The 16,521-nt window shown below is 41.2% G+C and overlaps 1 protein-coding gene across 8 annotated transcripts in view; it reads right to left on the reverse strand.

The window, feature by feature from the left end:
• Positions 1-16,521, reverse strand: part of LOC115292183 — a 45,161-nt gene that overhangs the window by 9,127 nt on the left and 19,513 nt on the right. For 2 of the 8 annotated variants that reach the window (XM_029940138.1, XM_029940136.1), the window contains exons 7-8: positions 9,428-9,563; positions 5,029-5,135 (exon numbers count right to left, since the gene is read on the reverse strand). In XM_029940138.1, coding sequence (XP_029795998.1) covers positions 5,029-5,135; positions 9,428-9,563 — 243 coding nt within the window. Of the gene's footprint in view, positions 1-205; positions 694-799; positions 940-1,937; positions 2,086-3,631; positions 3,833-5,028; positions 5,136-9,427; positions 9,564-16,521 lie in introns of those variants that run through there. The other 6 variants (XM_029940137.1, XM_029940141.1, XM_029940140.1 and 3 more) reach the window with 6 other exon arrangements.

Consider the following 16,521-nt stretch of genomic DNA (forward strand, 5'->3'; position numbering starts at 1 on the left):
AATTTTTTTAATGTTTTATTTATTTTTGATACAGAGAGAGACAGAGTAGGAGAGGGGGAGGGGCAGAGAGAAAGGAAGCACCAAATTGGAAGCAGGCTCCAGGCTCTGAGCTGTCAGCACAGAGTCTGATGCGGGACTCGAACCCATGAACATGAGATCATGACCTGAGCCGAAGTCAGAGGCTTAACAGACTAAGCCACCCAGGAGCCCCTGCTCTACTTTTTAAAGACTTGTTTGACTTCATCTTTCAACATTTGTTTTAAAATTTTTATTTTGGCTATCATTTTTACTTGCCAAGAACTTTTTCCTATTTTCTAATTATTCTTTTTTTATAGCATCCTGTTCTTGTTTTATGGATGCATTATCTTCTGTTTCACTGGGAGGAGTCGTAACTAATTTCTTTTTTTAATTTTCTGTATTGTCTATCTTCAGAGTTCCCTCTTCTCTCTCAGGCTTGGTTTCCTATATCAAACAATGGTGTCAAGTGTCTGGAGATGCTTGGATTTCTGTTCACAGTGAAGCATGAGGTATCCAAGGACTGATGGGAAGCTCCTCTGTAGGAGCAGAGCTTGCTTATCTGCTCGGCCTCTCTGAATGAAGAGGGCTTGGCCAGGGGTCAGCACCTGTTCTTCCTTCTTCTGGGCCTATTCAGTTTTCAAAGAATACCCCAGTCTTCTACATGGCTCTCAGCCTCTGGAAGCAGGACAAAGAAGGGTCAGGTAATGGTAAAGCCTGCGTTCCAAGTGTTCAGTGTGTAGAATTTCCCCTAATTTCGCCTCTTTTCAGCTTCTTACTTCACCTGCAATCTCTGCCATGCTGGATGTGCTGGGTCTGTGGAAAGGCTCTGTTTAATTTTTCAGGGAAAGCTCCCCAACTTGTCTTCCTTCTTCTGTCCTCATCTCTCCTCCAATCTATTTTCAACATAGAGCCAGAGTAATCCTGTTGAGATGTGGGTCAGATCAGGTCACGCCTCCCAAAATTCTCAAATGCCTTTCCATCTCAATAGAGTTAAAAACTAAAGTCCTCTGCCCTCCATGCTTACTTCTTGGAATTGTTTTTTTCCTATTACTTTCCCATTCTCTCTCACTCCACTCCAGCCATGCTGGCTCCCATACTGGTTTTAGAACGTACCAGGAAGGCTCCTGCCAGAAGGCTTTGCACGTGCTGTTTTGCCTACCTGGAATTCTGTTTCCCCAGGTCTCTTTATGTCTTGTTCCCTCACACCTTCTGGCTTTCACTCAAATGTTTCTTCTTAGTACAGTCTTCTTTGGCTACCCTAACTAAAACTCCCACCCGCTGACATACATGCTTCATCTCCTTTCCTTGCTTTATTTTTCCTTTAAATATGATTCCCATCTGATCTGATATACAATAATGTGTAATTTACTTCTTTTTATAGTTGGTTTACTGTCTGCCATTCACTAGAAAGTAAGACCCCTGAAAGCAAGGTTTCACTGCTTAACTCAGGCAAGGCCTGGCATTTGTGGGGTGGCTGATCAAATGGAGTAGCCATCAAACGTGGGGCACTCCGCCTGGGTGGAGGCCAGGGGCACAGGCAATAAAAGAATTCACCCGTGGCAGAACAAAAGAGATAAAAGTTTACTGAATACATTATAAGGGAGCAGCAGGCAGGACCGCAAAGGAGACACTGCCTCCAGGCGGTGGTGAGGAGGAAGGGAATGTACGGAATTTCCCCTTTTTGGTAATCTTCGGAGCTGTGCCTGGCTGTAACTGGTCAGTTAGGACCTAGGGTTATTTAGCGGTGGGTGGCTTTGCGAGCCTGTTTGCATTCAGCTCAGTGGTCACTGTGGGCCCTTTTGCCTTACTCCACAGAATTTAATAACATTATGCTGAAATAAATAAATCAGCAAGAATGAATAAATGAAATGATTCTTAAGTATTCTGTTTTTTTTTTAATTAGTCAAAAAGCAACCCTATAAAATGGAAACACTTCAACCCTCTGCTAACCCTTTTTTTGTAACGAGTGAGGTCGCTGATGTTTGTGAGGAGGCTTTCGTTCTGCGTGTTCCCTCGTTAAAGGCAGCTCGTTAAGAACTCCTTGGCAGGCAAATAAATGACTTTAGGCTATTAATTTGGATTTCATGAAAGAAGTAGAATTAGAAATTAGCTTGTTAGCTTGCAAATGATAAGAACACAAAAGCAATCAAAAGAAGAACATGAGTTCTATAATCAGTGATATTACTCATTGCCTTTAATGTTTAAAAGGATACCATTAAGGCTAAATAGCAAGAGATTTCCCTATGGAATCCAACCAGCTAACCCTGTTTTGAGGAGTCTTTCTGACTAACAATCTGAAGTGGTCCATTTAAACATGCCGTAATTATTTTGGATCAAAATGTGGATGTATTAAAGCTACTAATGATATATACTACTATATTTGGAAAAATAATATTTTCTTGAACTATAAATTGTTTTTTAATGCTTTTTAAATGAGAATCTGTATTTTCAGGTGGGAATTTAATACTTATCTTCCCTATTTATGCAAATTGAACTATTTAGTTAGCAAGCACAATGTTTTTCAGCTCCAAATAAGTACTCAGTGAGAATCATTTTCCGTCAAATCATCTGAGATGGTCCATTGTTAGCACTTACTATGATCAGAACATGGCCTATGGCCTTTTATGATGTCTTCTGTCACAGGGCATAGTGAGTAAGTTACTCTGGTGCTAAGGAAAATCAAATGAAATCATTAACCTGCTTTCAGTTTACTGAGCTCAAATTAAAGTTAAATTTAAATTAATTTAAATAATTCCACTGAATTTGAATTCAATACAAATGAACTAGGAAGAAGATGTTCTGTTTCTCCAAAATAAAGGGGTAATTCAAAAATCTTGGAATCATTTGATTGGCTGTGAAGAAGTGGCAATGCAGTAGTTTTAATCTTTTTTTAAATTCTTAAAATTTTTATTTTTAAGAGGAAGACACAGAGTGCAAGCGGGGTCGGAGCAGAAAGAAAGAGAGAGAGACACAGAATCCAAAGCAGACTCTAGGCTCTGAGCCCTCAGCAAGAGCCCTACACAGGGCCTGAACCCATAAACTGTGAGATCATGATCTGAGCTGAAGTCAGATGCTCAACCAAGACACCCAGAAGCCCCAGCAGTTTTAGTTTTAAAGTGGCTATGCAGTAAAAGTAACACTGTAATTCTTCTAAAACTGCTACTGTTAAAAAAGTGCAATCTAAAACTATGTCATGTCTCTGAGATCATTTTATTAAACCTATGATAAAGACCAGTACTCATACTACTTAATTCTCTCCACATAACCTGCCAGATAATGCACCAAGATTTCCTCCCCACCCTTTTAAAAATATTGAGAGAGAGAGAGCGAGAGAGAAACAGAGACTCTTAAGCACACTCCTTGTAGAGCCCTACATAGGGTTCCATCCAAAGACCCTATGATCATGATCTGAGCCAAAATCAAGAGTCGGATGCTCAACCAACGGAGCCACCCAAGTGCACCTCTTTCCCCCTTTTTAAACAGTGGTTTAAATGTTCAAATCTGTTTATGTGTCTTTCATTGAGCTTTATTTAAAATGACATTTTCTCATCTCTCTGTCAGCTGTAAGAATGACTATCGTTAATTCTGGTCATGCATATTAATGGAAGGAAGAGGGCAGGGTTGGCCAATGTGTAATAAATAATTTATTTCTTATGTGAGTCTCTCATTTTCAAAGGATTACATGGTCATAAAGCACCTTTACTGCTCTCCTGATACCAATCACAAATGAAGCCATCTTTGATGGTCCAGAAAGCCCATCAGAATCTTAGGAGGGTTGTCACCTGAGTTTTCCAATTGCTATCTGGAGAAATATCTGCAGGTTGCGTTGGGAAGGAGAATAGAAAATAGGAGAGAGTCCCTCAGAGAATAAGTGAGATTGAGAGAAGAGAGGGAAAAGAAAGAGCAACTGAGAAAACGTCACTCTAACGAAATTCATTACAGGAGCCCCATCCCCCACTTATCTGGGTTTTCTCTTTCCACAGTTTCAGTTGCCACCAGTGAGGAAGCAAATGGGTTTCCTTCTGAGGGGTCATCAGATGGTCAGTAGGAGCCTAATGCCTGTCATTCCCCTCGCTTCACCTCCTCATGTAGACTTTGTTACCTCACATCATTAGATGAAGGGTGACTCCAGCACAGTAAGATATTTTGAGAGACAGTCCACATTCACATAGTATGTATTTACTTACTGATAGAGCACGAGTGGGGGAGAAGTGAAGTGGGGGAGAGAGGTTTTTTTAAGTTTATTTTTTAAAAGAGAGAGAGCATAAGCAGGGCAGGGGCAGAGAGAGAAGAGGGAGTCTCAGATTCTGAAGCAGGCTCCAGGTTCTGAGCTGTTAGCACAGAGCCTGACATGGGGCTGGAACCCACAAACTGTGAGATAATGACCTGAGCTGAAGTCAGACACTTAATTGACTGAGCCATCCAGGCGCCCCAAGAGAGAGAATCTTAAGCAGTCTCCACACTCAGCACAGAGTCCAACGCCTCAATCCCATGATCCTGGGATCATGACCTGAGCCAAATTCAAGAGTTGGATGCTCAACCGACCAAACTACCCAGGCACACCAACATAGCTTTAATTACAGTATACTGTCATAAACATTCTATTTTACTATTAGTTATTATTGTTAATCTCTTTCTGTGCTTAATATATAAATTAAACTGTCATAAGTATGTATTCATAGGGAAAAACCTAGTATATATATATAGCTTTTGATCCTACCTGCAGTTTCAGGCATCCACTGGGGATCTTAGAACATATCCCCCACACGTAAGGGGAGACTACTGTGCTTAGGTCAAAGATGACATATGACATCCTGAAAGTTCTTGAACTCTGTGCAAATGACTGGGCAAATTGGTATAAGGGTAGGCAGCTTATGATAGTGCTCCTGGTTATCCCTTAGCTCAAACCATTTATTTAATGGAAAAAGTAGAGCAAGCTGTGAGCAGGAGAGCATTTAGGAGTGAGTGGATGTGGAGAGTGGAGGGAAACAGAAACTGAAAACACTCTACCTGTCTTTCTGGCTCTTAATGCTTCAAGAATGTCAGTAGCAGCCATTTCTCCCAGGACATTGTTTCTAAGGTCAATTTCCCGTAAGTGAGCAGAGTATTTGATCAGGCTGGCCAAAGAAAACAACAAATCAAAATGGCTTGTTACTCAGAGAAACTCAATGCACTTATTTTGGAGTATGATCTTTCTTCTTAGGTCCTCGATACTCTCCTTGATCCTCTCCTTCCAAAGACGAGGCACTGACCCAATTTGAAACTGGAGATATCCTGAATCCAGGCTTTTCCAATTTAATCTCTCTAGATTGGATGGCTCCCTCCAGCAAGTCGGTAGGATAAAGACTTAGCTGCCTTAAATTTTCAATTCATTTATTTATTTAGAAGGTGTGGTGTGGCATTGTGCAGGGTTTCCCAGTCTTTTAAATGGGAACTTTTAGACTTTTATACCAGTAAAATGTCAAATATCTTGGGAAGGAGTGGTTTGGCAACTTTTAGCATGTCAAATAAATAACAATTCTCACCTTGCAACACTATAAAAGAACAAATATTTTTACATGATATTAGGAAGGGCATAGTCTCAAAATAAAGGATAGCTTTTAAAATTAAGTAACATTAGCTTTATGAAAAATGAACATTCCACCTGTCTTTTTTTTTCTAATCTCTTTGAGGGTTATTGAAAATTCTTTCATGCCCTAGCACTGGCCTGCCCACTGGTCTCTGGAAATCTCTGGCATCATGAGTGCACATGAAATCTGGGTGAAGGCCTGAGTTCCTGGTTTGCTTAGACCTCCTGTCAACTGTGTAGTCATGGGCAGGTCATGTGCCCTCTTGGGTCTCATCTTTTTTATCTGTTAAACTGGCTCTCAAATTGGCTGTTCTGCCTATCTCATAAGGTTATGGTAAAAACAGAATGAAGCAGTTCCTATGAAAGTAACTTGCAAAATGCAATACCAATGATGCTATTATACTGAGTGCATGCTTGCTAAATGCATATATGTCTAACATTGCAGGGATTAAAAGAATTTAACACAGGGCCTCGGCCCTGAAATAATTTATCATCTGACTTCCAATAAATCGATTCTGAATCCTTACCATGCACTGGGAATATGAAATTTCAGTTAGGATCAGTAGTGAATATAAGGTCATTCTCTTGCTCCCTGTACACACTTTTTATTTATTCAGCAGCCAGAGTTCAAGGGTGGGGCTGAGTGGTTCTGCCAGACCTTCCCTCTCAAAGGTCTTGCTACCAAGGAAATAGCCTGTCTAATCAGGACTTGCCTGGCTTTGGCTTCCTGAACTGCCTGCCTGTATCCAATTCCTTCAGATAAGATGGGTGAGAGTAGGGATGCTTCAGAAGGAAGCAGGAGTTATAGGAGGAGAATGGAGAGCATTGAAGACAAACTTCACAACTCAACAATTTTACATCTAATTCTGATTCCAGAGGCCATGGATTTAATCACTACACTACTTAGCCTCACATGAATTAATGTTCATTATGCATCAGATATGATGAGGGCCACCCACATGCTTAAGCACTTGTACTCAGCACAAACGGGCCTTCTGAGGGTAGGAGTGGGGCTGAAATCTGCCAAGCTTTGCCAGTCAAGTCCTAAGCCCTAAAGCACAGATCCAGAAAGGTTAACTTCCTTCCACTCACCGGCCAGAGGTGGTGCCTCTTTTAATTCATCTGCCCAGATGGGCTCTTTTTCTAATTTGTATAAAGGTAGTTGGCTGGAGTCCTACGCACTATACTTAGCACCTTCCATGATCTAATTTAACCCTATAACAATCTCTTGAGTTAGACACTATTATCCCCATTGTTACAAATAAGAAAACTGAGTTACAGAGACATTACAATAAAAACATAGATAGGTTAAAAGTAAAAGGACAGAAACAGGTATATCATGTTAACATTAATCCAAAGAAAGCTGAAGTGGCTATATTAATATTCATCAAAGTAGATTTCGGAGAAGGGAATATTATCAGAGACAAGAGAAAAATATTACTAGGGACTCCATAATGATAATATGGGCCAATTCTTCAAGTGACTTAATCTTAAATATTTTGCACCCAACAAAAGGTCTTAAAAATATATAAAGCAAAAATGATTAAACTGCAAAGAGATATGAACAAAGTCACAATTCTCTTTCTCTCAATAATTGATAGAATGAATAAACAGAAAATTTGTAAAGAAATAGAAAATCATAACAATGCTACCATCCAACTAAACTTAATTGGCATTTATTCACATTCCATCCAAAAACAGCAGAATATACATCCTTTTTAAGTTCACATGGAACATTTACGAAGACAGATCATAATATGGGCCATAAAACAAGTATGTTTTCCAATCACTGCAGAATTTAATAAATCAACCAGAGAAAAATATTTGAAACATTTACAAATATGTAGAAACTAGACCCACAGGTCAAAGAAATCAAAAGAAAAATTAGAAAATAGTTTGAATTGAATGACAATTAAAATACATTGTATCAAAATTTGCAGGATACAATGAAAAAGTCCTTAGCATTTTTTTAAATTTGTTTTAAAAATTTTTTTAATGTTTTATTTATTTTTGATGTAGAGCGAAACAGAGCATGAGAGGGGGAGGGGCAGAGAGAGAAGGAGACACAGAACCGGAAGCAGGCTCCAGTCTCTGAGACAGCTGCCAGCACAGAGCCTGACGCGGGGCTTGAACCCATGAACATGAGATCTGACCTGAGCTGAAGCCGGAGGCTTAACCGACTTGCCCCGAAAGTCCTTAGTATTAATGTAACTACTTACATTAGAAAAACAAAAAGCTTTAAAATCAATAACTTAAGCTTCTACCTTAATAAGTTAGAAAAAAGCATATATTAAACCCAAGGTAAACAGAATAAAGGAAATAATGAAAATAAGAATATAACTCCATGAAATTGAAAAAACCCCCAAAACATCAGAGGAAACCAAAAGTGAGTTCTTTGGAAGGCAGCTATGCTCACCACAATACCACAACACTAAAGGTGAGTTCTTTGAAAAGATCAATAAAATGGAAAAAATTCTAATCATATTGGTTGGGGGAAAAAAGAGAGAAAACAAATTATCAATGTCAAGCACAGAAGATGAAACATCACTACAGATCCTCCAGACATGAAAAGGATGAGAAGGAAATATTATGAATAACTTTAAGACAATAAATTTGAAAACTTAGCCAAAATGAACAAATTGCTTGAAAGACATACACTACCAAAGCTTATTGCACCACCTCCCAAAATAACCAGAATAGTCTTCTATCTATTAAAGAAACTGAATTTGTAGTTAAAATCTTCTCACAGAGAAAACTCCAGATCCAGATGTCTTCACTGGTGAATTCCATCAAATATTTAAAGGTAAAATGATGCCAATTCTACACAAGTTCTTTCATAAAATAGGAAAGGAGGGAACACTTCCTAACTCATTCTGTAAGGCCAAAATCACCTGATCCCAATATCAGAGGAAAACACTACATGTAAAGGAAAAGTAGGGACCAATATTCCTCATGAACACTGATGAGAAAACTCTTATCAAAATGTTAGCAATATACAGAAGGACGATCTATCAGCAATATAGTAAATCTAACAACATATTAAAAGGGTAATAAAATGAAGCTTATTAACATAATTATTATAAAAATAGCAGCAAAGGTATCCAAGTTGGAAATTCCCAACTTTCTTAAATAAAGAAGTAAAGCATATTAGAAAAAAGAATCTTTTTCTTGTAAAATAATAGCCATAAGTGAAGCCCTCAAGTTTCCAATCTTGACATGTTCTGTTGCCCTAAGGTGCTCTAAGTACTAATATCTTAAGATGGTATAGCCTAGAGCCTTCTACCCAGCAAGCTTTTCTGCGGGGCTGCAAATGCTGACTCGTGTCTTGGCCCACAGGGTATGTGGATTCAGGAGAGCTGGACAGAGTTGTCCAAGGTTGTCAGCATAAACATGGCAAGAAAATATTTCGTTTTCCAGGAGCTTTTGAGAAAAGCTCTTTCTGCCTAAGTAGTTTGGGACAACTTTGTAACCAAAAACAAAAAAGCATTCACAATTGAGTAGTCTGCCATTCTTCCTCAGGTCACATAGCTGACTTTAGGGAAGAAAAATCTAGAGGTTGTAACTCCTGCCTTTCCTCAGTTGCCAACTCCATACACAATGGTCTGCCATGCCATTTTTATGATTTCAGGCTTTCCCTTAAGATCACATACCAGGACCAAGGTGGGTCACTGCTCTTCTCTCAGAGCTAACAAACAAACAAAAACAACAACAACAACAAAAAAGAAAACCAACTCACTTAGCATTGCTAATAAACTGCAATTAAATCAATGCCCCTACAATTTAACGAAGGCACTGAGTTTTAGAAGGTGAACAAATAAAACCTTTTCACTTTCTACTCACCATGTTAAAATTTGAGTGAATTCCAACAAGCCATTTTCTCCTTCTTTTCCTTTTCCATCTATGCCATTATCTGCCAAATACAACTTCACTAACCAAGGACCAGCTTCAGTCGAATATTTAATTTTTTTCTTGATTCCTATAGGAAAATTTTGTTATTTTTAGATAATAGCTCCCCCACTTACCACCAGCTAGTTGATTTTATTTTTAAGATTATACTTTTTGACTTGTACGAGTAGATTTATTTTGGAATATAGTCAAGGAAATAGATGTAATTTAAGAAGTCCTTTAAAAAAGTACTCAGTACATTCTTTATTCTTTATAATAGAAAGCCCCAAATTGCTCTGTATGACTCTCACTTAAGATTTAAATTGTTGCTTTTACTTTGGCTAAAGGGGAAAATCAATGTTTCTAGAAATTTCCTAGTAGAAGATAAACCATTGTTCATGAATCCTCTGGAAGTGATAGTCCTTATCCAAGGATGCAGAGCCTGCAAAGTCATCAGATTTTTTGAGCTCTAGGAAAACAAATTTGAAGTTGCCTTGTAGACTTCATGACTGAGGTCAGTGGTCCTGGAATCTAGTTTATCTCCATTGGTCTATTCAGCTTGTATGAAGTTCAGTGTCAGTCAGTGCTGTGGCATGGCATCATGTACACATTTAATTTATACCAGTTCAAGTTTAGGAGTTTGGCAAAGAAAACGACAGGGAAGGGATGGAGAAGGAGAAACAGCCATGGACATAATGCCCGCGAATCCACTACGTAAGTGTGAGATGGGTGATCGGGATCTCTGGTCCCACAGCCAGACTGCCTCCAAGTGTTTGAAGTTATCTGCTTTGTGTACAATACAACCCCCTAAACACTAGCCAACTAATTTATCAGGGCTTAACTAGCCAACAATGACTTGTTCCAAAGCTGGCAAGCAACTGCACGGGACTTGGAAATAATACACCTATACATTTATTGTATGGGCAGTTTAAACGACTGTAAAGAATCATTTAACTATACATCAATTTTGTCTAATATGCTGACTTGAGAACTTAATTCCAAGGGCTAGACAGGACTCTTCTGTACTTGAATTCATTCAACATTCAACACATTTTCTTAAAGGAGTATGCTCTTTTTAAAACATTTTTATTTACTTATTTTGAGAGAGAGAGAGAGACAGAGAAAGAGAACAAGTGGGGGAGGGTAGAGAGATAGAGAGGGAAAGAGAGAGAGAGAATGCCAGGCAGACTCTGCACTGTCAGCACAGAGTCCGATGTGGGGCTCAAACCCATGAACCGTGAGATCATGACCTGAGCCAAAGTCGGATGCTTAACTGACTGAGCCACCCAGGCACCCTCAACAAATATTTTTGAGCCCTACCCGATGTCAGGCACTGTCCTAGGTGCCGGGAATCCAACAGGGAACAGAAGAGACAAAACTCCCTGCTCTGTGAAGCTGACATGCAGGGAGTACTATCCAGCGTGTAGGAAGAACAAGGAAGAGAGAAGAGTCAGTGATAACCAAGTGTAAGTTTTCAGTTCATGAAAGAGAATGGCTTTTAGGGAAAGGTGATAAATCCAGACTTTGGGTCATTCTAGTTTGCCAGTTAAAAAAAAAAAAGGAAAGAGTATGCTTTAAAAAAAGATAGACTTGGTTTCTTTGGTTACAAATCTAATTTGCTGGGCTGTTGACGAAAAGAGACAGGATTTATTTACCTTCAAAACACAGTTGGAGAGATGAAAACTAGCCCACCATTTAGTTTCATTGGGAGTAAGCCTAACTTGTCCAGATGTTTTTGTTCTTACATCCAGGGCATGAGGGCATGCGAATGATGACAAATGATAGCCGTTATGAAGAATTTGCCAGTCCTAATATATTAGGACAGTATCTGGCACATTGTGGGTGTTTAATAACCATTGAACAAATGAACAAATCAATGAATAATAGGTATAGAATGCAATCATATAGTGGAAACTTTTACCTCACTGCTCATTGTTTTTCCAAGTACAGGGTAGCTAATAATACCTTGAGACCATTCATGAACATGAGTAGAATATGACTTTTCTGTTTATAAAATCTCTTCACAAATACAGTGCCTTTGAGAAGTTAAGTTTACTGCTCAGAATGATTAACGATGTAGATACTGACCACATGTGGCACTCGTTTCTTTCTGTCCCCCTTTTTGCCAGAAAGCAGTGGCGATGAAATATGAGGCCAGTGGGGCCAAGGCCAAAGGCCAAATTCCTGTGCCGGCGCCGAGCGCTAGAGCACTACAAGGAAAGAAACAGCGTTTGCCAGTCTACCCCTGCCGCCAGCACCACACAAATGTACGCCACTGGCGAGGAAGGGAGCTTCCGGGTCTGTGACTGGCCTGGTACAACTTGCATCCCCAGGGGAAAAACAATCCAAACTCCCTCCAGCTGGTGGCAAGCAAGGTCGCAATGTCATATTTGCCTGTGAAAAATAACCAATTCGGAAAGTGCTGGTCCAGACCATTCTGTGGAATTTCAGGAGTCACAGTGCCCTGTTAGAGGGTAGGGAAGCTGATGTTGCTTAGCACAGGGATTGCCTCCTTTGGGCCTTTATCCAAAATTCAAGCAGAACCAAATTCTTTTCTCTGAATGGAAAACAAATTCCTCAGAGTAAGGGTGAGTCCATACTCGGGCCCTGGTAATACTTGACCCACCCCAGCTGTAGTCATCCCAACCTCTTTTCCCCTAATCTTAACATTTCTTTAAAACAAAAACAAGTTCGCTGACAACTTTGATTCATTAATTTATACTCCTCTGTCTCAGAGAACTTAGTGGTGGCATGGCAATGCCAATTGTGACTATGAGGCAGGAGGGTGTAGAGAAAGCAGAATCTCTGGGTTTAAACCCTCTCTCTAAAGAATTCTGTGGTACTCCCCAGAAAGCCACTTAACTTCTCTGAACCCAGGTTTCCTGATTGCTGTAACAGAGACCATAATACTCACTTCCCAGACGCACTGTGAAGACTGGCTGGGAAGGGTCATGAAATAATGGTTGTACACGCACTTAGGACGCAGTAAACATTACTGCCTGTCCCCCCAGGTTCACTTCTGGGGACTGCAAGTCACTGAAACACTGGAACGAGAGCAGCCTGCTGGAGAGCTTCCTGTGGGAGGCATCTCTCCTTCTGCCACTGCCTCCCTGAGGAGCAGATACATATTTCTTATAACTGCACGTCTCCTCTGGAAGCCACTCCACAGATCATCTGGACTCACCCAACCTTGTGCTTCCTCCCATTTTCTCTGTGGCTAATTGCCGAGATCGCCCAATTGTCCCCAATTTCAGAATCCTTCTTACCACCCTCACTGAACTGGCTATCTCGTCCTTTCAAGTTTCTCTCCTAAATATACCTGGACTATCTTTGTATCACGGCACTCTTCTTTACTTTATCTCCTCATGTCTGAACTATTGTCACCGTCTCCAAACTGGTCCCCTTTCACCCAGATGTCTCCTTTTCTAAAATGCATGCTGCAATGCTGTCCAAGGTTCTTTTCAAAAATCCAATTCCCATCATGTCACTGTCTTGCTTCAGAGGAATCAAGGCTCCCATTTCGCACAGCAGAAAGCCTAACCTGACAGCATTCATGGCTTTTGGCCATGTGGCTCCACTGGCCTTTTCAGTTACACCTCCAGCCACTCTCTCGATGACCACCATGCAGCGAACGTCACACTTGCCAGACACTGAACACTGTGTGCACTTTCACCCCCTGAGCCTTCTCATGGGGTTCCCTCTATCTAGAATGCTGGTGCACCTCTTCTCAGTCCTTCTGGAGAGAGCTCTATTTCCTATGTGGACCAGTACTCAAAGGTCAAGTGTCAAATTTTTCATGGAATCAGAGGTTCCCCCAGAGAGGTTCCTCATTTTCTCCCTCACTCTCTGGCCTCCCCTGGGACCATCAGGTGGGCATCGAATATTCTCTTGAACATCACACATTCTATTTGGCTTAAGAACTACTCAAATGTTCATCTATAGATGCCAGGTCCTGGCAGGACCTTCTTAATAAGGTTGATTTAAAAAAAAAAAAACAAACACTTGCTCAAAATAGCTTCCTTCCATCAACAAGGAATATGTGTGATTTCCTGTGTAATTACCAGAGATTTACAAACAAAAACATAAATTCTGTTAGCTTGATTGCAGGATTTAAGAAGGCAAAGTGTAATTAGTGTTGGATGATTCACACCTTGGACCTTGGAACATGTCCACAAAGGTTTCCATTGTTTGACTATCACTCCAGGATAAAATCCCAAGTAAAATAATTTCAGGATATTATTCAGCAACTTCTGGATTTGGAACTAATAAAGCTATTTTGAAGATTACATCTTGTCTTTTATACTCGATGCTTGCATTCCTTAATGGCATAGTATTCTTACGGACCACGGCTATGTTGTAAACAAGGACTTCTTTAGGGAGGTGAATTTGGCACTTGGGTGGCGTTGGTACTGTGGCAAAGGTCTGATTAATCTCAAGCTTGTAGACTGGCCATTAAATGGTTGGATTTTGCTCTCGGCACATGTCTAAGTCACGTACTGACCCTCCTAGGCCTAAATTCTCTAGAATTAAGATAATCCTAAGAACTACAGGGTGGAGTTTGGGCTAGAAAACAGGGCAGGCCCAGGTGACAGGACATGCCTGAGTCCTTGCTCAGTCTTTCAGGAACTTTTTGGGCCTTGAGAAGACATGGCAGGACTGGCTGAAGGGGGCACAGGGACACTATCTTATCAGTGACCTCCAATCTTCTGAATCTATGGACCTGACAGGCTTGTGACGAGGCAGAGGCCAGAACAGACAGTACTCACTTGAGGGTTACTCATCCTCCAGGCCCAAGTCCCTAATTCCCACAGACCCCTGGCACACAGCCATGGGGCTCAGACGTGGACCAGCCTGGGTCCGGGAGAGACAGAGAGGCTGGAGCAGAAGCAAGCCCGAGCCCTGTTTGTTCTGTGGTCTGCGTGGCAGAGAAGCGGCATCCAGAAGTCTCGGTCTGCCTCCTGGTTTTCTTCACTCAGCAAAATAAACCAAGAGCAGGCAATCTGATTTTATTTTCATTCTAAAGCAGTGGATCTCAAAGGCGGCATCAGCATCACTCGGGAACTTGACAGAAATGCAAGCGCTCCAGCCTTCCCTTTCCCTACATTCGGCACTTCGTGGGGCAGGCGCAGCCATCTGTGTTTGAACGAGCCTTCTGGCTGCCTCTGACACTGCTCGAGTTTGAGAGCCACTGCTCTAATGAGGCTTCGTGTTCAGTGCTGCTCTGAGGCAGGACTGGCTTGGACAAGGAGATGTCGACATTCTGCAGGCACAGAAATGGAATGCCTTTCCTCTTCTATCAACTTACAGCTGGCTGCTAAATGTAAAATGGTCAGGTTCTTGTAATTACACATTTGAGGAGGAATGATAAAGGGTGTCAGGCTTCTGAATGGAGGTTTTGATTCATACAGTACTGTGAGTTCAACTTTCCAAGCAACAGGCCAAAGCCTCCTGTCCGCAAGGGACGAGCATACAGACAGTTCGGCTGTTTCCAATTGGGACCAAATGGAAACCATCTGGACTCCACCCTGTAGAGGTTGATATAAATCAGCTCCATCTGACCCTTTGTTTTGATGCAGGTAGAACTCTTCTACCAAAGACAAAACTCAACTGCGAACCAAATACCTTAGGACTGTGAAAGTAATTATCCAATGTGGGAAGCTGTTTTTTTACTTGCTTTGTGAACTCTGGAAAAGTCTCCACTGACAAGAAGCTACGAAATAAATATGTACTAAGTACAGGCTTTCTTTTTTCTATTGATTTGAGGCACGGTATCCCTTGAGAGACAAAAGACTTCAAGGGCCCCCACTGTCTAGTGGATCGAGTCCCAACTCTCGGCCTGACGTGCAGTCTTCCTTCCTGTGACCTACCCTTTTTGCCAGGTCCACCCTCCCACATCCTCTTGTTCCAGCTAAATTTGTGGGCTGTGGGCTTGCACCGTTCAGCCCTCCTCTCTCAAATCCTTCCTTCTTTAAGTCCTTTCTTTCCACCTGTCAACTTCTAACTCCTCCTCAGTTTCATCCCTGGAGAAAAATGCCCTTCTCTGAACCCAGTGTTCCCCTCCCTGGGTTCTTTGGGTTCACTAAACCCACTGTCCATGTTTGGCCCCTGGCAGATGCTGCCTTGTGTGGCTGTTTTCCTAGGTGTATATCCTGTTTAGAAACTACATTCCGAGCCCCCTTGTTATGAACTGGATTGTGTTCCCTCCCCAAATTCCTGTGTTGAAGTCCTAACTCCCAGCTCCTCAGAATGTGACCTTTTTTGGAAATAAGGTCATAGCAGATATAATTAGTTAAGATGAGGTCAGACTGGATTAGAATGGGCCCCTAATCCAGTAAGACTGATGTCCTTATAAATAGGAAATCTTGGACCCAGACACACAGGGAGAATGTGTGGGAAACATGAAGGCCAAGGTCAGGGTGATGCATCTATAAGCCAAGGAACACCAGAATGCCAGCAAACCACTGGCTTTTAGGAGACAGGCATGGAACAGATTCTCCCTCAGAACCTCCAGAAGGAACCAGCCCTGCTGACATCTTGATCTTAACTTACAGGCTCCAGAACTGTGAGACAACATATTTCTGTTGTTTAAGGTCAAAAGAGGCAAGCCTGGTATTTTTGTGCCAGGTTTTAGCAGCTGAAAGGTATTATTGTGACATGGGCCTCAACAAAGCTATTATTTAAAAGCTGGAGGATGAATAGTAGTATAGCTCTCTTTTTCACTTTTCCCTCAAACTTCTCAGAGGTTACACATTTCAGGGCCTAAATGAGAGTGAGGGGTTAGGGGGTTTGAGTGGGGGGCGGGGTGGCACACAGGAAGGGTCGAGTCATTCACAAAGGCCTTACATTCACACTTTGCTGTCATTGCCTATCAAGGTTATGCACACATTCCCTGTGTTTTTATATGTATTAGAAGAGTTAGCCTGCTAAACATAAAGACTTCAAGTATTATACAATTTTGAAATCTTCTTTGCCTTAAACAAATTTTTTTTAACTCAGGAAGTCTCAACAAATACAAGTGGTGAGAACTTCTCTGTTAGGTCTATATGGAG

The sequence above is a fragment of the Suricata suricatta genome, chromosome 5 (assembly GCF_006229205.1).
Source record: "Suricata suricatta isolate VVHF042 chromosome 5, meerkat_22Aug2017_6uvM2_HiC, whole genome shotgun sequence".
Lineage (NCBI taxonomy): Eukaryota > Metazoa > Chordata > Mammalia > Carnivora > Herpestidae > Suricata > Suricata suricatta.